The sequence below is a fragment of the Narcine bancroftii genome, chromosome 1 (genome assembly GCF_036971445.1).
Source record: "Narcine bancroftii isolate sNarBan1 chromosome 1, sNarBan1.hap1, whole genome shotgun sequence".
NCBI classification, from domain to species: domain Eukaryota; kingdom Metazoa; phylum Chordata; class Chondrichthyes; order Torpediniformes; family Narcinidae; genus Narcine; species Narcine bancroftii.
In genome coordinates this window covers 286,310,221-286,335,850 of record NC_091469.1, presented here as the reverse complement: position 1 = coordinate 286,335,850, position 25,630 = coordinate 286,310,221, and the positions used below count along the sequence as shown (strand labels likewise).

Here is a 25,630-nt window from a genome sequence, read left to right as displayed (position 1 = left end):
TCCAGTGGCCTCACTCTCTCCCTAATTATTCTTGTTTTTAATTTAACCAAAACATGCCTTGGCATTCTCTTTCATCCTACTAACAAAGGCTATTGCACAGCCCCTGTTGGTCTTCCCAAAACGTTGCTGATCTTTACTGCCATCTTTATGACCCTCAAATTTCTGATTTTAGCTTCCTATACTCAATGAGGACAGAGTGTTGTGCATCTAAGATTGCTGACGACTCTAAATGGAGTGGAAAAACAAATTGTGCAGAGGATACAAGAGATATAGATAAGGGTCTCGCAGGTGGAGTACAATGTTGGTCAATGTGAGGTTATCCACGTTGGAAGGGAAAATGGGAGATTAGATTATTTAAATGGGAATCAAATTGATATCACCATCTCATTTAGGTGAGGAATTTAATTTTTAAACGTGGAAACGTTACTGTGAAAATATATTCCATGGGCAAATCAGATTGAAATTCTTACTTTTTCGAAACATACCTGTTCCCTCCTACTCTATGCTGCTCCAAATACATTTTCCCTTTCCATTCTCTCATCCTCCCACGACTGTTGCCCAGAGCTGGAACCTTCTCCCAAGATAGGTTGCGAAGGCGTCATTTCCGGCGTGGCCAGTGCTCCCGGCGCCCCCTTCAGAAAGTGCGGGGCGGAAGTGACGCATCACATTTCTCCGTGGCACCGAGCGCAGTTGGAGCGGCGGCAATGAGCGTGCCGGCTTTCATCGACATTACCGAGGAGGATCAGGTGAGAGCGAGGCTCCGGCTGCTGTGAGCGGCCGGGGGAGGAGACGGCTGAGGACCGAGAGGGGCCTGGGTGGCGGAAGGCCGGGCTGGAGCCTCTCCGCTTCGGACACGTGTGGCCTGGGCCAAATCACCCCACACCCTCCCGTTAAACAAACACTGCACATACAAACATGCTTGTGGCTACAGATGGATTAGAATTTAAAAATATATATAGTTCGCATGAGAGGGAATAAAAATAGGGGGTGAGAGGTGGGGAGTAGGAAGACAAATGACGCCACTGTTCAAAAAGGGATGTAGTGGAAAGGCAGGTTAGTCTAATAGCTTTAGTGGGGAAAATGCTTGAAGCTACCATGAAAGAAGAAATTGTGCGACATGTGGAGCGAAAGGAACCATCAGGCAGGCGCAGCAAGGATTCAGGAAAGGCAAGTCCTATTTGACAACTTACTGGAGTTCTTTGAGGATGTGCATTTTAAACCTACAGCATGGTAACAGGCCCTTTTGGCCCATGAGCCCGTGTCATCCAATTGACTTACATCCCCAGTACTTTTTTGGAACAGTGGGAGGACACTGGAGCTCCTGGGGGAAACCCACTCAGCTGTGTGGAGAATGTACAAACTCCTGACAGACGGTGTGGGATTTGTATCCTGGTCCTGGTTGCGCAAACCAAGCAGGGTTAGATAGAGGGGAGCAGATGGATGTTTAGCTGGATTTCCAGTTGTTTGATGAAGGGCTGCATGGAAGACATCCATAAGATAAGGATGCAGACAGTTTGGGTGATGTATTAATTAGCGTGGTTGGAGGATTGGTTAACCCATAGAAAGCAGAGAGTTAGGGTGCAGGGGTGTTTTTTCTGGTGAGCAGGGGTAGGTACTGGATCTGGAATTGTTCCTGATATACATAAATGATCTGGAAGAGGGGATGGAGTGTAGTGTATCCAAGTTTCCTGATGACATTAAATTGAGTGGGGGAAAGCAAACGAGAATGGAGAGTGTGCAAGGAGATAGGGAGGTTAAGTGAATGGGCAAGGATCTGGCAGATGGAGTACAATGTTGCTAAATGTGAGGTTATCCACTTTGGAAAGAAAAAATATAGATGATCAGATTATTTTTTGAATAGCAAGTGATTGCAGCATACTGCTGTGCCAAAGGACTTGGGAATGCTTGTGCATGAATCACAAAAGGTTGGTTCGTAGGTGCAGTGGGATATCAAGAAGGCAAATAGAATGTTGGCCTTCATTGTTGGGAGCAGGGAGATTGTGCTCTAACCATACAAGGTACTAGTGAGGCTGCATCTGGAGTACTGCATGCAGTTCTTGTCTCCTTACTTGAGGAGGGATATACTGGCTTTGGAGGCAGAGCAGAGGAAGTTCATCAGTTTGATTCCAGAGATGAGAGGGTTAGCCTATGAGGAGAGATTGAGTGGTCTGGGGCTGGACTCGCTGGATTTCAGAAGAATGAGAGATGTTTAAGAGTATAAGATAGAGGTGAGTTGTTTCCACTGGTGGGTGAGACTAGAACTCAGGGACACAAATGAAGAACTGCTTTTCCCAGAAAGTGGTGAATCTATTGATTCACCTCAGTAAATATATTTAAGACTAAGTTGGATAGATTTTTACATTGGGGAATTAAGGGATATAGGGAAAAGGCAGGTAGGTACAAAATAAATTGTATTTTGAATTAATCTAATCTCACAGAAGTTGACACTGTAGACCTCTGAATTTCAGAAGGTAGTTGTTAGCCTGAGCCAAGAGAAGTTTTCAAATAATTCTCTTGCCACCATACCAATTGCACTATTAACCCTGTTGAAATGGGGCCCATATGGTCCCATTGTGACTGACTTTAGGGATGGGGGGGGCACTCTGCTATCTGGTGTTCACCTTGAGTCTTTGTGAACCAACTGGGAGGAGATTTTTTTGAGACTTCATCAGCTTCTTGCTACTATGGTCAGAGATTCCCACCTTCAAAAAGGCTTCCATTATGTGCCTCAATGACTATTGGCTGGTGTCAATGACTTCTACCATGATTTAGTTGGTTATGGAGTGATCAACTCCTTTCTCAGGAAGGATCTGGACCCACTTCAATTTGCCTGTCAACAGATCAACAGCAGATGCCATTCCACTGGCCCTCCACTTTGCATTAAATTGCCTAGTCCATAGGAATAAGTATGTCAGCTCAGGTTCAGTGCCATCAGACGAGCAAAGCCTATGAGCAAACCCTCTCGAACTGGATCCTCGACTTCCTCATCAGCAGACCCCAAACAATGTGAGTCGGAAACATCATTCCTCTGTACTGACCATCAATGCAGGCACCCAAGACTGCATGCATAGTCCCCTACTCTTGCCTATTTGTTCCTAATTATGCAGCTACGTTCATCTGTAATTCAATCTATTACTTTTGCTGATGTCACCACTTTTTGTTGACTGAATAACTGGAAATGATGGAATAAAACACAGGATTCTGTTGATCCTGTGGTTAAGTGGAAAAACACACAAATGCTGGAGAAACTCAGCAGGTCAAACCATGCCTTTCTGTAGCAAAGGTGAAGATACATCACCAACGTTTCAGGCTTGAGCCCTTCAAGGTGTGGGGGAACTTGAGAGATGTCTGAATGAAAGGTGGGGGGAAGGCCGTGACGAGGGTGGGAATATGAAGTCTTCATCTTATAGCTTACCAGGGATTGCATAATGAACACATATGTTGCCAGGTTGAATCTGTCACCTCAATTTGCTCTTTTTGCTGCTGTCAGCAAATTGAGAAATAAATTTATACCTGTAATATAAACATAAAATGGTAGAAATTGGCAGTTGGTTACACAGTGGCTGTAGAGACAGAAACCGTTTAATATTTCAGTTTGTGTAATTTTCATTAACTCTTGAATTAAATGAAAGATCTCACTATTTCCAAAAGAAATCTTTGGAAAATTGGTTCAGCACAGGCTAGAGGGGCTGAAGTGGCCTCTTTCTGTGCTGTAATTGTTCTATGGTTCTAAAATTTATTCTACAGGATGTAATCTATGGCAAGGTTAAAAGTTTCTTCTTATTTAAAAAAAAGTTTTATCTTGGTTTGTATTTCCCAGGCCTCTGAGCTTCGATCCTACTTGAAGTCAAAAGGGGCTGAAATTTCAGAAGAAAACTCTGAAGGTGGACTGCATGTTGACTTGGCACATATCATTGAAGTCTGTGATATCTGTCTCAAAGAAGATGACAAAGGTGTGTATCTCCATACAATTTCCAGTCAGTGATAAAATCAATTTTGTTTTATCTGATCATGCAGGGTATGATTCCAACTTTCAAGGACAAGCCAAAGCGAGGCACCGTGAATGGCTGCACTTGGTAGTCATCGTTAGACTTGCATCGTTTCAATACTTTTCCTTACTTGTATTCAGATGTGGAGAGTGTGATGAACAGCATTGTGTCTCTTCTCCTTATTCTGGAGACTGAAAAGCAGGAAGCTCTGACTGAAAGCTTGTGTGAGAAGTTGCTGAAAGCTCGTGAGGGTGAGCGGCCTTCACTCCGATTACAGCTGTGAGTATGCAATGATCTCTCAACAAGTTGCAGAACTGTCTTGAAATGTAAAATGTCATGCATAGCTTTATCACGTGACATGCATACGTTTTAAAAATTGTGGGAATTGGCTGTGTCATTACTGACGTAACAAAAATGCCTTTCATGTGAGCAATACATAAATGTGCTGGAAAAACTCAGCAGGTCACGCAGTATCCATAGGAAGTAAACCGTAACCAACGTTTTGGGCCTGAACCTTCATATTTGACGAAGGGCCCAGACCTGAAACGTTTGATTACCCGTTGCATCCTATGGATACTGCTTGACTTGTTGAGTTTCTCCAGCACATTTGTGTTTTTCACTCGACCCCAGCATCTGCAGGCTCTGACTGTGAATCATTATCAATCCCCAGAACTGTTTCACATTGTTGTCTGCCATCATCCCAACTGAGCCACAGCTATTCAGAATGTTATTTTGTTGTGTCCAAGTTTTGGCATCCTGTAAGCAGGAGATACAGCCCACATTAATGTTTATGCAGGCAGAAAAATAAGCCACAGATCATACTTAAAAATATGGAATTAAAACATTTTCTCAGATCATCCACACTTACTCCCTGGGCTATTTTCCCTTAATATCACCCTCTGGTGTGAACAAACAACCTCGGCACTCTAAAGATGAGCCTCTTCACCAACTCCTCTCAAAACTGTCCAAATGAGATCAGTGGAAGTATTAGAATATTGTGCTGAGCTATCAGACAAGCAAATGGGAGATCACTCGCACTGTTGGCAAAGCTTGGGTTATTTTGGCCTGAACTTTAATGTTTAACCTGAACAAAATGTTTAGATCACACTTGAACAGAATGAACATTTTTTTCGGGCACCTGCCTACCTTTTGCTCATTCCTTAATGAAGAGCTCAAGCCTGAAACGTTGGTTCTGTATCTTTATCTTTGCTATATAAGGTACACTGTTTAAGCTGCTGAGTTTCTCCAGCTTTGTGCTTTTAGATGCAGCACTGTGTCAGAATAATTAAAACATTGAAGGACAGTTGGGTTTTGTAATCTTTGCTCTTTCAAAAGGTCAATGTGCTGTATGATTTTATGATTCTTACTGTTCAATTTGTGATGCTGCTCTTTGCTTAGGTTGCGTAATCTTTTCCATGGAATGGAGGAGAATGCTCCAGCCAGGTACATTGTGTACTGCAGTCTCATCAAGGTGGCTGCGTCCTGTAATGCTATTCAGTACATACCTTCTGATCTTGATCAGGTGAGACACCACATGCTTTAGTTTATTGGTACCATTGGCTGCTTGAGCCCTGGTGCACATGGGAAAGATTGGGGTGGAACTTGTTATCGCCATTTCTGATAATGCTACAGTTCTAAAGCAGCAAAATATTCTACTTGGTGATATCCCTTGCCAATCTGAGGCAGACAGGCATTTACAGATTGGAGTAGACTGCTGAGATCTTCACACTGTTTTGTTTTTGTCTATAACCCTGAATAGCTTATGTAGAAAAAAGTTCTACATGTCTTGCATTGATCCTCCATTTTATCCCGGTATGTTGGTTATATATTATCCAGATTGGTGAAAGGTTGATTAATGGATGCAAGAGAAACAATCATTTGCCTATCTGTATATTGCTGGCTAGATTGGTAGTCAGTAATATTTATTTATCTGATTTTAATGTACTAAACCAAAATACTATGCATGCCAAAAATCAGAAAATACTGAACAAATCAGGAATCATCTGTGTAAAGAGAATGATGACTGGTGAAAGTTTCCAAGCTGATGACTGATGAAAATTCAGATAAATAATCTTTGATCGGAAACATTCAGAGTAGATGCTGCCTAACCCACTGAATGTTTACAACAGGGGTGGCCAAACTATGGCCCCCAGGCTATTTTTAAATGGCCAGTTAGAAAAAAATGATGGCGCTGCTGGAGGAGCAGTCCTGCGGGGAGCGAAGTCTCAGCATTCCCCTACAGCAGGGGTGTCAAACTCAAATTCACAGAGGGCCAAAATTAAAAACTTGGACTAAGTCGTGGGCCAAACTAAATATTTACTGAAATTTTTCAACAACATCTGCATGTTTTCTCTTCTTTCAACATATGTAATGTTAAACTTTCTTATTAAAATAAATGTTTAATAATAATTTTGGTTAAACTCTTTCCAGAAGAAGCATTAACAAATGAGAAGTAAAATATTCAATAAATAATATTTCTCTATAGCCTTTAAGCTCCTTTTAAATGTATTTTTTTTCACAAGCCAACAAGTCAAAAAAATAACAACTTGCTTCAATGACAAACAGGTTTGTCTTTTAAAATGATGAACATATAGTCTGCCTCCCACCTGTCTTGAAAGGCCCTGTTTTCTGTCTTTGGTTTGGCCATTTTTCGTAAGGGGTTTATTACATGTGAGTTGGGCGACAGGTCGCAGATGCTAATGAATATAAACAGAGGAGGTGGGGACGATTAGCGGGCTGACGGGCCGGCGCCAACACAATTGCAAAGCATTCTGGGATTTGTAGTTTTAGCTGTACATGCATGGCAGCCAGTGGGCCAGCTCTAACACATATTTGATATTTGATATGATCTTGCGGGCCAAATATAATTATATCACGGGCCAAATTTGGCCCGCGGGCCTGAGTTTGACATGTGTGCCCTACAGGGTCCAACTGCCGATGGTTACATACAGGTCTTTAACGGCCTGCTAAAGGAACCGACGGTGGTTGAAAGCTGCCAGGCTTAATATTGTTTGGCCCGTGATTCCTTATATTTTTCTGTATGTGGCCCACAACCAAAAATGGTTTATAACATTTTTCTATTGTCATTTTATCCATTGCCATCACTATGCCCCTTTCATGATGAATGCAGCAAAAAATCAATGGGTAACTTGCTTGTTTTCCTACAAGGTTCGAAAATGGATATCGGACTGGAACCTCTCCGTGGACAAGAAACACCATGTACTCCGATTGCTTTACGAAGCACTGGTCGACTGCAAGAAAAGGTACAAAATGTTTTGGACTGGACTTTTTTTGAAGTATTTGCAGTTTGAGTTATGCACCTATGGCTGAACAGGCACTGGGAGCTGCATGTTGAGCTCTTGCTCTTCCTGCATTTTCTGTTAAACTAATTGAACAACAACAAAAGAATAATTATACATTAACTGCTATATTTTGATTGACTGTTCTTTCATTCAAGGTCCTCACTCTGCTACTTAAAGGCTTCTGCTCAATGTGTCTATAACATCACTTTGGTAAATGTAAAAGCTATTAATAATGTGATGGTTTGTGTTCAGCCTTTGACAGGAAACAATTTAAGTTGCTCCTCTTTGCACCATAGGCCTTGTGTCTGGATGTCATAACTGCCAAAGCTTCCCGTGCATCTTGTTAAAACACTGCTGCTCTTTGAGTCCGTCTTCTGTGTTTCTAATGATTTCTTATTTCAAATCCTTTGCCTGAAACTTTTTAAGTTCCTGCATGAAATGACATTGAGCTGCTGTAACTTCACTCTTACTTAGTCCTGAGCCTTTCAGGGTTGATGTCAAGTTGCAAAAGCGACTAACAATTTAAAATTCTCTCTTCAAAAGCTGATCTTTAGGATCACTTAAACATTTTGAGGTTTACAGATAGAGGTTAGGCAGGAGTAGTAAAGAAGACTGAACTAAGACCTCCTTCTATAACCTGAAAAGCTCCTTGCTTTTACCTATAGTACAAATAACAAATTGACGATTTCATGCTTTCATGCTCCCTGGTTGATGCCACGGCCTTGGCTCTGAGGCAACATATGAATCTTTCATAACTGACAGAATGCAATCTCAGAGATTTTAGAAAAGAAGATCCATAAAAATTCAGACGATTTTGTAGAATAATAGAGACTTCTTGCTTCAATTAAATGGAAATCCACCTTGACAGTTGCTGTTCAGTCCATCGATGTGTCTCGGCCTGACCCAGAATATGGTGTGCCGGTCTGAGCTCCTCCCTTATAATAGGCATGCAGCAAAGATTTACTAGATTGATTCTTGGAATGGCACATCTATTGTATGAGGAAAGATTAATTCTGTACTTAAGAATTTAGAAGAATGAGAAAACAGAGTAAATGCAGATCTAAGGGGCCTGGACCATAGGTGACACTCTTTCTAAAGCTTGGCTGTTGAGAATGGAAATCAAGTAAAATATCTTCATATCTAGACTATCTTTGAAGTGCTCAATGAGTTTTTTAAAAGATATTTAGGAAATTAAGGGATGTAGAATTAATGCAAGAAAGTGTGGCATCTATATAAAGGTTTGGTTAGGCTGCACTTGGAGTATTCTATGCAATTCTGGTTGCTCTGTTACAGAAAAGTTGTGGAGACTTCGGAAAGAATACAGAATACATTTATAAAAATGCTGCCTGAATTAGAGAGAATGAGCTTTAAGAAGAGGTTGGACAAATTTGGGTTGTTTACAGGAACTGAGGGGAATCCTGATGGAAGGTTTTAGAGTGGCATCAGAAGGGTAGATGGTTAGAATCTTTCTCCCAGGATAAAAAGTTGTTCACTGAAGGACATGCATTGGAAAGGGAGAGGGGTTTAAAAGAGGTGTGCAGGGCAAGTTTTTTCTTTATGTAGAGAGTGATTGGTGCCTGGAATGGCCTAGAATAAGTAACAGTGAAAACAGTCTCAATGGAAGCGTTTGAGATTTCTAGGTAGGAACACAAATATGCAAAGAATAGAGGAATTTGGATCACGTGCAGGCAGAAGTGATTTAATTTAATTTAGCATCATATTTGGTGCAGAGGGGTCAATTCCTGTACTGTGTTTTATATTAATGGTACTCGGATAGAAGATCAGCAAAGATCATATTGAATTGCAGAGCAGGCATGAGGATTGAATGGTTTACTCCTCATGTGTCTTAACCTTTTACTCAGATTGGTTAACTATTTGGAATAACCACCTCTAATTGTGTTCGTGCATGTATGTTTTTATTGAAATAGTTCCGATTATTTCTATGTCCTTTTTTGAATTGAATCATTTGTGCTTTTAAAGCTTTCTAAATTTCAGTAACCAGTTCCAACCAATTCATCCAATGGTACTTGATCTTGTATCTGCCGACAAATGGATTCACATACTATCTGTCAAAATATTTCATAAAATTGAACCTCTCCCATCCTCCATCATGTGAATTTATGGTGAATTAAATTTGCATTAAGCAGAGGTTCTCTGTAAACCTATCCCTTTGGGTATAAAGGAGGAATTGTGAGATGATGGATTAGAAACCTCAGTTATCATGTATGGTGGATTTGATGGTCGTAGAGAATTGATCTGAGGATTTGACTGGACAGGTGCTTTTTTGAAGTTATGCAAATTTTTACCATATATTTGTAGTGGTGCACAGGTAATATCCATCTGGAAGAGGGTATTTGCACCTCTGACTTTGTACATGAAATAAATATTGAGAAGAAATGGAATTGGGAGGGCAGAAAGCTCAGTCTTTGATCAGTAAGCTCAGACTCCAGTTTCCCTCTCCTTGGATCCATCTCAATCTCCATTCAATTCATTTGAATCAAATAAAATCTAGTAAGGGAATAGTTCAAGGACCGGTGTGTTATCAGACAAAAAGATTTTGGCACAAGGTGACATCTTCCTCATTCACTGTTTTCCTCATCAATATACACTTTATGGAGGTGCTTTGGCACATCTGAGAATACACAGCACCAACCCAATTTGCTCTACTTTCCCCGAGGCTAAACAGGGAAAGTTAGAAGTCATCTTATAAATAAAATTCCTTCATTCTTTCATCAGTAGATAAAGCATAATAATTTACAAAAATTGAAACGCAGCAACTCAGAAAGTTAGTTCCTCTCCGTCAATGTTTTATGGGATAGAAGAGGCTGATAAAGAACTTTTGGTTCGTTGGTTTTGGCTGCAACTACCTCTAATAAAGGTACAAATTCTGGAAGTACCTCTTATTTTCACAAGAGTTTAAAGTTTATATTAATTTCATTATATATTGGCTTGTATAGCATGTGGTGAATTACAACACAGTTGTACATCAAAGGCTTGAAAAAGGAGCAGAGTTATCACTGACATCTCATGCCCATTCTGCTTTACTTTGTTTGGACACATGCCAGAATATCTTATTGCAGATCAGACAGAAACTGTGTGTGAGTAAAGAGGAGCAGGTCAGTCCCGAATTGGATATGTTTGTTTACAAATCAAATTTGTGCATATTTTAAAGAGCTGTTTTAAAAATCTGAACTTGTACTCTAAACCTATTTTTACGTCTTCTGTTACTCTGAGATGATGCCATCATGCAAGGCCAGTCATGATGGGAAGGAAGAGTTCAGGCCTGAAACTTGTTTTCTCCAACAGCTCCTCAGGCTCCCGGTGGCAGCGCGGACCTTGGGCTCCTGGCGACAGCGCGGACCTTGGGCTCACAGGGCTCGGTTGAAAGAAATTAAATTGGGAGGGCAGGAGCCACAGTCTCCAGTTTCCCTGTCCTGGCATCTTATCACAATCTTCCTTTACTTCGAAGTTAAACCAAGTAAAATCTTGTAAGGGAACAGTTGCAAAGGCAGGAGGTGTTTTGTCAGACAAAACGTTTTGGCACAAGGTGGCAGCTTCCTCATACACTGTTTTTCCCAGCAATGTGTACTTTATGAAGATAGATTGGCAGGTCTGAGAATACCCCTCCCAAGTCTTTGTTAATCCTTTACAGGTTGTACTCCCATTTCCAGTCATGGACCCATTGACCTACTGAAGAACAACTGCACTGTCAAAATAGATTTCATTTTTCAGATGCAGTACAACTCCGATTATCCAAAATAGATTCTCCAAAATCCTCATTTAACCAAAAAAAAATTTTTGGAGCAAAACTGACCGGGGACTCAGGCTGCCGGCGACAGGATCAGGGGCCTCAGGCTCCTGGGGCCTCATTTGGGAGGTGTTGGTGATCAGCGGCAGTTTTTTTTTGGTGAGAATTAAACATTATTTTTATGGTTAAAAAGCCTTCCCTTATCATTTGTTGTTGCTTAAACATTGTTACAAGTGATTTGCTGTTGCTACTGGGTTTTTTTTAAATGACCAGCTATCTGAATAAACTGTTTATCCGAAACAGGCTGGTCCCAACCATTTCATATAATTGGAGTTGCTCTGTATGATGTAAAGCCAAGACCTCTTGCTTTAAGGTGGATATGAAAGATTCCAGGAAACAATTTTAAATTTCAGGGCTGTTATCCTGGGTGTCTTGGCCAGTGTGTGATAGAATCATAGAAAATAGGTGCAGGAGAAGGCCTTTTCCACCATTTCATAAGATCATTGCTGATCATATGGCCTCTACCCTTTTCCTACTTTCTCTCCATATCGTTTAATCCTTTCCGCTGTAAAGGCCACATCCAACTCACTTTTGAATACATCTAATGAACTGTGGTGGTGAGTTCCAAAAGTTCATAAAACACTAGAGTGTAAAAGTTTCTCCTTTTCTCAATCCTAAGTGGCTTAGTGTGCGATCTCTTGATCTGGACTTCCCCAACATCAGGAACATTCTTCCTTTATCTAATCTGTCTGGTATTTTAGAATTTTATACAACTTCAATGTGACTCTCTCTCATTTTTCTAAATTTCAATGCGTATAACCATCATCTATGCGATCTGTCTTCATAAAACAGTGAATCTTCGCTGGCAAGAATGTCCTTCCTCAGATTAGGAGACCAAAACTACACAATTCACAAGGAGTAGCCTCACCAAGGCCAGGTCACAAATGCAGGAAAACCTCCCTACTTCTTCATTCAAAAACCTCTCACTAGACAGGCCAACGTGCCGTTGGCTTTCTTCCCCACCTGCTGTATCTGAGTTCAACCTTCAGTGACTCAGGTTTAGTTGCATCTCCTCTTTTCCTAATTTGTCACCATTCAGATAATTTGCCTTCCTATTATTGCCATTAAAATGGAAAACCTCATCTTTATGTACATAAAGATCTATATATCATGCATTTGCCGACTCTCCTTATCTGTCCAAGACACCCTGCAGCCTCTTGGAATCTTCCTCAGATCTCACACTGCCCCCCCACCCCCCAGCCTGGTGTCAGATGTAAATTTGGAGATATCACATACTTGCAATATCTTGATTAACAGTAAATGCATGAATCGGTTACCAGGTCCTGCATGAAAGCAGTAAGTACTTTTAAACTGCCACACCTCGGTAGCCCTCCAGGTGCATTTAATAGGTCGAAGGTGTTCCCAGCATCTTTTAACCTGCAGGCAGATCGCCCCATCAAATCACCAACCCAGCAATTTAAGGGGGATCCCACCCCCGTGATGATGTGTCACAGACTCACCAGATGAAGTGAAGTAAAAAGATTTTATCCTTATCTTCCTGGGAAGTACGTTTAAACTATGTTATAATATTCCCTTTCCTGACCTGCACTGCTGAGTTCCTCCTCTACATTTTAACTTGGCGCCAACATGCTGCCTGGTGACTTCTCTGGAATAATCGGGTCGGCCATTTTTGTTTTCAAGCCACCGGTGGACGTGTCCTGGGTAAGTTTAACTGGGTTCCTTGTCGACCTCAGAGGTAGGGCAGGGACCCATTTGATTTAGGAGCCTGCTGACTGGGTTGGATCCTTTCAAGCTGTCTTGTGAGTAGGGTGCTAACCAAGCAATTTGCCCGGTTAACCCCATTTTACATGGGAGCTTGAAAGTACCTAGTGACTATGTGTCAAAAACACTAAGATACTTTGGATAATTCAGGAAATTAATTTGATGAGGGTACAAAAATATGAATTCTTTTTGTAGCTCCAGTTTAGTTGGAAAAACTCAGCTGCAGAGACTTCAAAGTTTAGTTACATTGTCAGAGTACATTTGTGACATCGCATACAACCCAGAGATTCTTTTTCCTGTGGGCCAGGCAGAGATGAGGAAGAACTGCTTTACTCAGAGGATGGTCAATCTGTGAAACTGACTGCCCATTGAAGCACTGGAGGTGACCTCAGTAAATATATTTAAGAAAGAGTGGATAAATTTCTACATAATAAGGGAATTAAGGGATATGGGGAAAAGGCAGGTAGGTGGAGATGAGCCCATCATCAGATCAGACATGATCACAATGAGTGGAGAAGCAGGCCGGATGGCCAACTTCTGCTCCTATTTCTTATATTTTTAAACTGTACTCAAGAAACAAGATATGGATACAAAAGAGAGAAATGTAAAGAAAAATGTCAACAAACTGGCTGTGCAATACAGGAAAAAAATACTCAGTTATAAATAATGTGACCAGGAATTGATGCCCTTATTCAGTTTTTTTTATAGGATATTATCACTTCCTGTAGAATTTGGATATGTTGTATCTTTTGATCTGCTGATTTAAAACAACAATTTAATCCCTTAAACAATTATCATAGATCCAAACATTAAATCTTCTGATGCTGCAGATTGAAGCAGAAGGTTAAATTTGTTTTGTTCATTATCTGTGCATTGCCAGAATCTTCGTGTTTAGATCTGTTATTGCTTAAAGGAACTCTAAAATTACAAATCTAGTTTATAACAAATTTAGTGCATCAACTGATGGTTTTGACAGAAGAAGACAGATTTGTCCTTCCTTAAGAAAAGCTTTTAATCAACAGAAGTGGCAGTTTCTCTTTCCTGTGTAAAGCAGCTGAAAAACCTATTAACTTGCTTTGAAAGAAAATTTTAAAATATTTGGATGTCACGATGAAGTATGAATTAGCTGCATGTTATAGGAAATGACTTGGAGCAACCCTTGAAGTACACAGGAAAGCAGCCTTATTTCTGTGTCTAAAGGGTGAACCACTGCACACTTACAAATACTTGCCAAATGAATAACGTGGCAAGGTTACTCTCCAAAGGAGCAGAATGATTGTGCACTCGAGCAAACTTTTGATCCAGTTTTCCGAGTGTACCAACTAATTCAGTGAAACCAATTAAAAAAGATAAATAGCACAGTGATGCCTTTTATCAATTGTATCTGTTCACCTTTTGTGAGAAGGTTAACATGAAGCATATAATGGAATTGGTCACTTGTTGTGTCGCAATATGAGATTGAATTTTAATTTGTCGAATATAATTTTTAAGTCGCATTCAATGTTATGGAGTTTCTAAATGGCCTTCTGGGGTTCAGAAATAGAGGCAAAGTGCAGAAAGGCAGGAAAGTGTTGATTAATCTTGATTCTAGATAAATGAAATCTGGAAAAATGCAATTAAACCTGGGAGTTAAGTTGTAAAGTTAGAATGGGGTTGTTCTTTAGAAAAGGGAAGAAAAGGTAAAGGCATTCAAAATAGTGATAGAGGTAGATGTTCATTAGTGAAAGAGTCAAGAACTAGAGGACACAGATTGAAAATATTTGGTGAAATAACCAAAAGTGGCAAGAGTGATCATTAATTGAGAGAAGAAAATTTGCAGTTCGAAGGGTGGAGTAGGTATCTTCCCTTTGCATAAATCCAGCCAAAGACCTGGACCAAGATGGGTCCTCCTGATACAGAATTTCTGAAAGTGATTTCAAATACCACCTTGATTACAGAATCAGATTTGGGTTTATTGTCATGAACAGGTCACGAAATTGCAGTTAGTTTAGTCCAAGTTCTTGTTTTCATAATGATTCTTACTTGGTTTGGTACAACAACCTGAAACATGAACTATTTCTCTTTCCACAGGTGCTACCCATTCCGCTGAGTTTTGCCAGCAGTTTTTAATATTTCAGATTTGCAGCATCCACAGTTTTATTTTAAATTTTCATTTAATAGCAATGAGTGATTTAGATAACAGAGATTCACAAAATGTAAGGCAGGCATCAATGCAGGTGTAGGTGCATCTGGGATGATTGTAGACAGAGCCTGTCACATAGGATGATGTAAATTCTCGGAAACTTTGGACCAAGAATGAAACAATCATAGTACGATCTAAATGATGAAATGCTAGCAGTAAGGTGGTTCAAAAGATAGATGGGGGAGTTGGGCATGGGTCTGCATGCATGAATGTTGTTGAAATAAGATTAGGTATAGAAAGTAATTATAAAGGGCTAATTGATAGCTGGCCATCATCTCACTGCTGTAAAGCAAAATCATTAGACCTATCTTGGACTATTTTTAGCAGTTCTCCATGCCATGGTCAGAAGAAAATACTAATCTTAGAATGTTTAGTTTGAGAAAGTATAGTTTTACAAAGATCCTTGGCTTTGAAGAATTAAGTTACAAGAATGATTACACAAGCTACAATTAGATTCACTATAATTTATCATTGAGGTTTTTTTAAATTAAAGGTTGGAGAAATTATTTTTGCAGGCTGGGACAATCTACTTTTCAGGCAACATATTTATTTTTAAATAATATTTTATACCCAGATTTAATGACTGATTAAAATTCTTAAATGAAAGAAAATAACACAGTATGATTTCAATTAAAACTGTGTTTACTTTGTTCAATGGCATCAAAGTTACAAGAATAACAAGGAAATACAATTTCAGTTAATAATTCATTAATTCTTGTTTCGAGTTTAATGGGAAAAGGTGCCAAGTAACATGTCAGCCTTTAAATCTTTACTGTAATATGTGCTTATGTTTTTACACCTATCCGTTTTAAAATGTTATTTTTAAGCAATATCAGTCATTTGTAAATTTACTCGTGATTGCTAATATATAATCAGAGGTGCAGATTTCTTCATCACATATTACAAACCTGCATTTTTTTTAATTTAAAATTTGGAGATACACCACGGTTACAGGCCCTTCTGGCCCACAAACCCATGCCACCCATTTATGTCAATGAGCATGCAAACTCTGGTTTTTTTGTGAGGGTGGGAGAAAACTGGAACACCCGAAGGAAACCCAAGCAGACATGGAGAGTACATACAAACCCTTTACAGACAGTGCCAGATTCAAAACCAAGTCACTGGCGCTGTAAAAGCTTTTCTGATTTGCTGAAGGTGGTTCCGACTCCTGATGTGCTGATATAGAATCAGAGTAGACAATTCTGCTCATCACACTGATTCAAGACCATTTACTTGTGTGATAAATTATCCTTGGTTTTGAACATAGAATACTGCAGCACAGTTCAGGCCCTTTGGCCCTCAGTGTTGTCCTGACTCATATATTCCTAAAAAAAAGTACTAAACCCTTCCTACCCCATAACCCTCTATTTTTCCTTCATTCATGTGTCTCTCTAAGAGTCTCTTAAATGCCCTTCATATTTCATTCCAGGCAAGGCATTCCAGGGATCCACAACTCTCTGTGTAAGCCAAGGTTCCAATGATACTGTGCCTCATGACTTTTTTGATGAGTCTTTCATTGGGGGCCTTCTCAAATCCCTTGCTGAAATCCATGTAGACCACATCTACCACCCTACCCATATCAATTTCTTGTGTTACCTCCTCAAAACCTCAATTAGGCTTGTGAGGCATGACCTTCCTTTCATAAAGCCATGCTGACTATCCTTGAATAGACTGTACTCCAAATGTTCATAGATCCTCTCCATATGAATCCTCTCCAATAGTTTGCACTGCACTGACATAAGATTCACTGGTCCATAATTGCTAGGATTCTTCCTATTTCCTTTTTTTAAACAAGGGGGCATCATTTGCCTTTCTCCAATCCTCTGGCACATCTCCTGCGGCCAAACATCATAGCTACTGCCCCAGCTATCTCTTCTGTCACTATCAATCTTGATGTTTCTAAGAAGATCCAACACTTCCTCTTCCTTAATTTCCACATTGTCCACAGGCCTGTTCTATTCTGACCTCACCCTGATCAAGATCCTTTTCTCTTGTGAATACTAAAGCAAAGTATTCATTTAGGGCCTCCCCAACCACCTCCGCCTTCAGGATCATTTCGGCTCCTTTATCCTTTAGCAGCCCCACCCTCGTTCTCATCATCCTCCTGTTCTTCACATACACAAATAACTGCTTGAACTTCTCCTTAATTCTACACATCAAGGCCTTCTCATACCCACTTCGAGCTCTCCTAAGTCCTTTCTTAAGCTCCTTTCAGGCAACTATGTATTTCTCATGAGCCCTTCCTGTTTCCTATATAGCCTTCCTTCTTCCTCTTGTCTAACTTCCTCACCCGTTTCGTCAACCATGGTTCCCTTTTCCTGTTATCTTTTCCTTGTTCCAGTTGGACAAACCTATCCTGAACCAAGCACAAGTGGTCCCTAAACTTCCTCCACATTATTTCTGTCCTTTCACCCTTAAATATCTGTTTCCAATTTAGTCTCACTGGTTCCTGCTTCATCCCATCATAATTAGCCCTTCCCCACTTAAGCACTTTCCCATTTTGTCTGTTTTTATCCTTATCCGTAGCTATGCCGAAGCTAAAGGAGTTGTGGTCACTCTCACCAAAGTGCTCCCCCACCTGACCAGGTTAATTACCCAGGACTAGATCTAGTATGGGCTCTCCTCCCCTTGGCTGGTCCAAATACTGTGTCAGGAATCCTTGTACTCAACTCACAAATTCAGCCCCATCTATCCCTCTTGCAGACAGGAGGTGTCAGTCAATATTGTCCTATCATCTCCATATTTGATCAGTGGATCTTGTACCAGAGAAAGTTGATTTAGCCTATATTTCCAGCCACTTGGGGTAGGGGTGAAGCGAGGGAGAGGAGGAGAATTCTTGATTTCTGCTGCAAAAGACAGGTTGTTGGTGGAACTCTGTGAGTCAGGGAGCATCTCTGGAGAGAAATGGAAAGATGACGTGTCAGGTTGACACCCTGCATCATAACTCGGCCTTGGTGGGCAGAAATGCTTACTTCACTTCTGACACTGTCTTCAATCACTAACTTTATTATTCTGAAGAGAAAATTAGGAATTGACATTTCCTTTGATCCTATTTTTTATTTCAAACACATTGATAAGTGCCATCATCAGCTATTTTTTTATAAACTGGCCTAGCAGTAAGAAAAAAAAACTACAAAATATTCTTTGAAATTGATGGACTTTAAATTCTCATTCTTTTTAACAGTGATCCTGCTGCTAAAATTATGGTGGAATTGCTTGGAAGTTACACAGAAGACAATGCTTCACAGGCAAGAGTCGATGCTCACAGGTGATTGGACTTTCGAAACCGAAGTGGTTGTCTTCATATAACCATATAACCATTTACGGAGCGGAAACAGGCCATGTTGGCCTTTTTTCTCGTGTAGTTTTTTTTATCAGTTAAGGATTTTTCATATAGTCATGGATAAAATAAATGGTTAAAAATATTCTAGTATTTTAATACTTTATGGAGATTATACTTTATTGTATTTCTTTTCTTTAAAAAAAACAGATGTATTGTAAGAGCATTGAAGGATCAAAACACATTTCTTTTTGACCATCTTCTTGCTTTAAAACCGGTTCGATTCCTGGAAGGGGAACTCATTCATGATGTGAGTCGTGATTGTCGATTTATTGCATGACAATGGCTTTAAAATTTTGATTTTTCAGTTTAACAGTGATTTGATCTTAAAATATAAAATGTTTAAAAAACAGCATGATCTGTATTTAAAGTGATATTTTAGAGTGCTGGCAAGCAGTTTTGGCTTATTAAGCAAGATCTAGGTCATTCTTACTCTGCCTTGTTCCGCCTTCGATATGTAATGTTACGAAGTAAAGATGGAGATTGACAGCTTACTGAGATCATCGAGGAAAATATCTGTCCCTGGCTTTGGGGTTTTTTTTGGGTTTCATCCTTCAGACATTTTGTACTGGAAGGTGGAATCTTGTACTAATCATATTAATCATTGTGTAAGATTTATACATTTTTCTGTGAAGTTGCCAGTGTTGCATTTGAGCCTGATAATTCTTTTAATATCACTCGGCACAAGTAGGATTGCTATGACTGGATGGATCCCAAAAGTGCTTTTGATCTTTTAGTTATAACCCAGGAAGCAGTGAAGTGAGTATGGTTCCTGGGCATTCATTCAAATTCCCACATGCTTCTGAATGTCTTTTTATAAATATAGTCTATTAAGTTTTTTTTTCCATAAACTTAGATTGGTCATTCCAGTCGGACAGCAAATTGCAGGAAGTTCGAGACAGACTGTCAAGGTTACATGGAAGTGAATCTAAGAGGCTTGACTTGTTTTTAACTACAGGGCAAAATTCTGAGATTCTTGTTACAAATCATGCCTTGACTGAGCTATTTTGAATAAAATTGAAATTGACTAGCAACAGAATTAACACCTTGATGTTCCAATGTAGTTTCCCCCAACAATTTGTATCTATTTAAATATCTAAAATAATGTGGACTTAGCTCTATAAATCCTATAAATTCACAAAACTTATTTTTTGGCTCGCAACCTTTTCTTGACCAAATTTGAGTGAGTTTTGGAATTAAATTGTTTTGAATTAAAAATTCAAAAGTATTAAAGAGTTGAAAGTAGATGGCAAAACATTGTTTCTGGGGCGCATGCCAACATGCACACCTGTGCGGAGAGAAATAAATGACTAAAAGTAATCAACCAGAAATGTTAACTCCTTTCTCATTCTGCAGATAATGTCTTGATTTGTTAAGTATTTCCATTGTTCACTTTTATTATTTAAATTATAATTGCCTTTCACAAAGTAGCTAACTTTCAACCAGTCAGGATCCTCTGGGAATTATTGCTTTTAATAATGGTTTTGTGTTTTTATCCCATAACTGCAGGGATAAATTGCTTATGGAAACATTTTGGAAGTATCTCAGATTAACTACATTTTTCTCACAATTATATCAGAGTATTTAGGCTGCTTGCCAAATCCTTGCTGTGCTAGCTTCTGTTAGGAGTACTTGGCACAACATTTTTCAGTTTTGCATTTTAATTGTGTATCTGACCTTTGAATTTTGAATTTGACCTAATGTATCTCTATTTTTAGCTCCTGACAATTTTTGTCAGTGGAAAATTGGCAGCATATGTCAAATTTTACCAGAATAATAAAGATTTCATTGACTCACTGGGTAAGTTTTCATTCCTCTAAAACATAGCAAGAGTTTAAGAATAATGTTTCTCTTTTCCTTTGCTACCAAAAAGAAAATACTTGTATTTATATGTTGCTTATGGACAACCTCCAAATGTCTTATTATGTATTTACAGCCATCAAAGAGCTTTATTTTATTCACAAGAAGTGTGCTTTGCGTGTAAAGGTACCGAATTTTGTTTGATCCCAGTTGCCACTTAAAGAAACTTAATGAGCCGTTTCAGAAAGCAGTTAAGAGTCCATTACAGTACAGGAGTCACATTTATTCCAGATTAAGTGAAGATGGGAAATTTCCTTCCTGAGGAGGCATGGTTGGTGTAGTGGACAGCACAGTTGGAATAGAGGTTAGCACAACGCCTTTAAAGTACCAGCAATCAGGACCGAGATTTGAATCCCGCACTCTCTGTAAGGAGTTTATACATTCTTTCCATGTCTGCGTGGCTTTTCCCCAGAGGCTCCGCTTTCATCCCATGTTAAAAAATGTACTAGGGGGTGTAGATCAATTGGGTGGCATGAGCTTGTGGGCCAAAAGGGCCTGTTACCGTGGTGTATGTCTAAATTAAAAAATTTAAATATAAATATTTTTAAAAATTTAAATGTAAAGGTCATCAATAAAATAAATGGTTCTTAACAATAATCCAGTAGTTTTCTGATTAGAATCACTGAAGCTAGCTTTTTGATTTCAGCATTACTTAAATTTAAATTCCTGAGGTGCCCACTAATCATCTTAATCAGTAAACTGCTCTATTCACGTTATAATCCAGCAAATGTAGGACCAAGTTTACAGATTGCTATAGTTGCAAAAAAATTCCCTTATCAGTAGTTGGGAAATAAACAATGGTCAGAATGCTGGAACAATTTCCTTGCATCTCTTCAAAATAGTCTCACAGCATCTTTTATTTCACCTGAAAGAGCAAAGGGAATTTGAGTTATCATCAAACCACCTTAAAAAAAATCCAAGCTCCCTTTGTACTGCCCTGAATTATCAGCCTGAATCCTTGAGTTTAGCAACAAAATAGCTTGAGGTGTGGATTATTTTTCTTAATTAATTACTTTTTGAAAGAATATTTTCAAACATTTGGCGGCACAGTGGGTGTAGCTGTTAGTGCAATGCTGTTGCAGCGCCAGTGATCGGGTCCAGGGTTCGAATCCCATGCTGTCTGAACGGAGTTTGTACATTCTCTCCGTGTCTTTGTGGGTTTCCTCAAGACGCTCCAGTTTCCTCCCACCATTCAAAAAATGTACTAGAGCTGTGGGTGTAATTAGGCGGCACTGGCTCCTGGGCCAAAATGGCCTGTTGCCATGCTGTATGTCTAAATCTAAAATCTAATTTACTGGACATGAGGGCCACTGACAAGGCTGGCATCTACTGCCTATCTTTAATAGCGCCAATAAAAGGTGTAAGCAGGTGCCTGAACATTTTGCTTATACTTTGATGGGATATGAAATGTTGGTTGTGTACCTTTACCTTTGCTACATAAAGTACACTGACCTGGTGAGTTTCTCAAGCATTGTGTTTTTACTTCAGATTTTTCAGATTTCAAATTTATTGTCAGGGAACATGCGTGACATCACATACAACTCTAAGACTTTGTTTTCCTGTGGCAGGCCAGAATTACCATTTATTGGTAGTGCAAACAAAGCGCCTCACAGCATACACATGTAAACAAAAAGAACTATACAGATAATGTAAACAAACTATGCAATACAGAAAATAATAAAAATCAATAAAGTACACAGTAAGAGTCCTTAAGTGAGTCCCTGATTGAGTTTGTAATTGAGGGGTCTGATGGTGGAGGGGTAGCAGCTGTTCCTGAACCTGGTGGTGTGAGTCTTGTGGCACCGATACCTCTTCCCTCATGGTAGCAGTGAGGACACAGCATGTGCTGGGTGGTGTGGGTCCTTGATGATTGCTGCTGCTCTCCGACGGCACCATTCCCTGTAGATGTTCTTGATAGTGGGGAGAGTTTTGAATGTGATTGGACTCTCCCTGGCTATAGTTATTGTCTGCCAGAGAGTGGCACTTATCACTTACCTGCCTGTTGCTAAATGTTGAGAGGCTATTGAATGCCAATTTCTTGTTAGAAAAATCCTTCATGCTTGTTTGGCAGTTCATTCTGATTATAGCTGCTTCTCTATCTCCAAACTGTATTCTTTCTCAAATGTATTCAGCAATGTTGCCTCAAGGACCTCAATGGTAGAGAATTCCTCAAGTTCACCACCATCTGAACCTTGAAGTCATGTTCATGTTTATTGTTGATTGTGCCAAAGTGAAGTGAAAACATATATTCTGTGTGCTATCTATCCAACAAGTCCATCCATACACCAGTGCAGCAGAATAAAACACAGTTCAGATTAAGGATACAGGGAGAGATCAGTTCAGTTGGAATGAGATCAACATTATTTTGTTCGCGTGAGGCTTGTTCAGTGTCACCTCAGTCCTAAACATCTTGCCCCATATCCTGACACTTTCCCATCTAGCCTAAGTGAGGGGAAAGAAGGAAGTCTCAATTTGAATTTAAATAATATTGTATCCAGACAAGATTCCTTTATTGTCATGTAATAAAACAGGTGTAGCATTACACAAAATTTCCTTGGTGTACCATAAGGCAGTCAAAGATTCGCCATCAGAAGAATTTGCTCGGTGCCCCTTACAGTCAGAGAGAAAAAAGCAAGAGGCCCTCTGGAGTCGCTGAATGTCCATTGCTCCCACAGTCTCAGACTCCAGTCCAAACCATTGGCAACCTGAGCTCCAGGGAGAAACCTCCAAAACGACCATGAAGCCTTCTGCACCTTCTTGCATCCATTTATCCAGTCTCCAGCAGTCGGCAGCCTGGTGTGAGTCCTTTGACATCTGTCGCCAGCAACCCACAACCTGCATGGTTTCCTCGCCTCAAGTCACCAACAGCCTGCTGCCTGTGTTTTTTCAGTCGCAGAGCCCCTCACTGGTCCATTGTTGTGGTTACCATCCCATGGGTCATCTATGCTTCTCAAATGGGGGTTTTTCGGACCCTGTGCCAGTCCTGTTTGCTTCAAAGGATTCTGTAACCCATTGAGACTATTGCCGACCATAGGCACCACCATCTTGAGTCCAGACCCTATGGTCGCACGATTTTAATCGGACGTTTAAAGCTGGACTAGGCAGTAGAACCCCACAGCAATGCTGTGCCTCCACTCCTCGCTCTCTGTGGGTCCACACCTGTGCTGAATTTGTGAAGACATTATTGCTTCCCATTAAACCAGTATGATTTAGACCAGCCATTCTCAACCTTGTTTTGGCTCTGGACCCCTTGGGACTCTGCTCAAAGTTTATGGGTTCCCTTCCCTGTGAAGCAGTGGTTTAGTTGGTTTCTTCCATATGTCTCTCCTAGCCCCTATTCATCTTTTCCCCCCCCCCCCACCGCCTCCCTCTATTAAGGATTTCAGTCCATGGTCCCCCTTAAATATGCCGTGGCCCCGGGGGCTTGTATGGCCCCTGTTGAAAATGGCTGCTTTTGACTACATTTCAGCTGTCATAATTTACGATATTGATTATGTTATGCAAAATGTGTTTTGTACGCTGAATTTCTGCCTAAGATGATCTAGTTGATTTGATGACTCGTTATATTGCAGAGTTTCTGTTGGATTTTTCTAAATGCATTGTGAAGCATCATAGGATTTTTCCATAATATTTTCAAATAGTCATTGAATGATTCAAATCCAATTTTTCACACAAGACAGCAAAATCCACAAGACATAGGAGCAAAAGTAAGGCTATTCAGCCTATTGAGTCTATCCTGCCATTTAATCATGAGCTGATGATCCATTTTCCTACTCAGCCCCACTGCCTGGCCTTCTGCCCATAACCTTTGATGCCTTGGTCATTTGGTCAGTTTTAGAACATAGAACACTACATCACAGTACAGACCCTTTGGTCCTCGATGTTGTGCCGACCTATATGTTCCTACCAAATAAAAGTACTAAACCCTCCCTACCCTGTAACCCTCTATTTTTCTTCCATCCATGTGCCTGGCTAGGAGTCTCTTAAATGTTGCTAATGTTTCAGCCTCCTCCACCATCCCTGGAAAGGCATTCCAGATACCAACAACACGGTTTATATAAAAAAAACCCACCATGATGTCTCTCCTAAACTTTCTTTCCTTCTACATATGTCCTCTGGTGTTTGATATTCCTGTCCTGGGAAAAGGGCACTGGTTTTTTGTCATTGTGCCCTGACCTGCAGGTTCTCGTTTGAAGGGGTGGTTTAGAATAGGACATACGGGAGGGAGAGGGAGGTGGATAATGTTGAGCATTATCCTGATGTAACCTGCTGTCACTGAAGTCTCCATTTGTTCACAACAAAAGCTTACTCACACACTCTGTGGCTAGCACAAACTCCACTCATCTCCAAGAACTATATTTGTAAGGGATTGATAGGAATTAGATAAGCATCCATAACTGCAACATGTGTGTAGTAATGACAGCGTAGAAAAGATATGCACAATGAATTGCCGTAGAAAGCTGTCCAGATTCTTTCATTCTCTTACTCTATTAATTAGATCATCTGCTTCATTGCTTAAGGCAGGGAGTGTTGATGTCAGCAATCTCCTTATTTACACATGCGGGAGGGAGTGGTAATTAACACTTCAGCGCTCCCACAGCTCTGTGTAATTGACTGTTTAAAAGGTGCAATGATTTCTAATGTAATATTTGTATTAAAATGTGATTTTCATATTGCACTTGTTTTGGGTTGGCAGGGTTTAACAAATGCAGACATTGTTTACTGATGCAGAATACTTTATTGGTGCATTAGGAATTTGACATAATGTTAATAGGTAAATCTGTTTGACAGAAAATGAGATGCCTTTAAAACTTTGTCTGCAGCTGATGTCTCTTTCATGTTTGCAAATCAGTCCAGCAGCAAATGAGCTCCATTTCTTTAAAAAACATTTGGACAATATTAGGAATGTTTTTGATCTTGATCCAAATGAGTTTTCTGAAACAATTGGGCTTTCACACTGATTGTTGAAGAGAAGCTTGTGTCTTCTACGATGTTAGAGATATATAATCTGCATTCACATCTACAGTTAATGGTCCTGTCCAACTAAAGTCAATTCAATTTTGCCTGCTGTTGAAATTAAGTAATTTCATACAAAAATAAAACAACAATGCTGGAGAAACTCAGCAAGTCAAACGTTGTATTTTATATAGCAAAGATAAAGATACATAACCAATGTTTCGGGCTTGAGCCCTTCAAGGTATGAGCGAAATATAGGCAGATGCCTGAACAAAATGGCAGGGGGAGGAGCACAGGCAGGAAGTAATAGGTGGATAAGGGAGGAGGGCACATCAGCAAGCAGGGGGAGGGGGAGTAGCTCTGTGAATGGAGAGGGAGGGGAGTGGAGAACTGGAGGAAAAGAGACAGAGGGATGGGAAAGAGAGAGAGAATGGGGAGTGATGTACTGGTGCCTCAATCACTGCCAAACCA

At 40.0% G+C, this 25,630-nt stretch overlaps 1 protein-coding gene across 2 annotated transcripts in view; it reads left to right on the top strand.

Annotated features, from left to right (window-relative positions):
• Positions 1 to 638: 638 nt before the first annotated feature.
• The window catches only part of eif3m (eukaryotic translation initiation factor 3, subunit M), a 37,365-nt gene continuing 12,373 nt past the window's right edge, over positions 639 to 25,630 (top strand). Inside the window, exons 1-8 of one of the 2 annotated variants that reach the window (XM_069902690.1) lie at positions 639 to 746; positions 3,821 to 3,953; positions 4,130 to 4,268; positions 5,388 to 5,511; positions 7,158 to 7,252; positions 18,188 to 18,271; positions 18,494 to 18,593; positions 20,062 to 20,143. In XM_069902690.1, the coding sequence (XP_069758791.1) occupies positions 705 to 746; positions 3,821 to 3,953; positions 4,130 to 4,268; positions 5,388 to 5,511; positions 7,158 to 7,252; positions 18,188 to 18,271; positions 18,494 to 18,593; positions 20,062 to 20,143 (799 nt within the window). In that variant the 5' untranslated portion in view covers positions 639 to 704. Of the gene's footprint in view, positions 747 to 792; positions 1,168 to 3,820; positions 3,954 to 4,129; positions 4,269 to 5,387; positions 5,512 to 7,157; positions 7,253 to 18,187; positions 18,272 to 18,493; positions 18,594 to 20,061; positions 20,144 to 25,630 lie in introns of those variants that run through there. The other variant, XM_069902683.1, reaches the window with a different exon arrangement.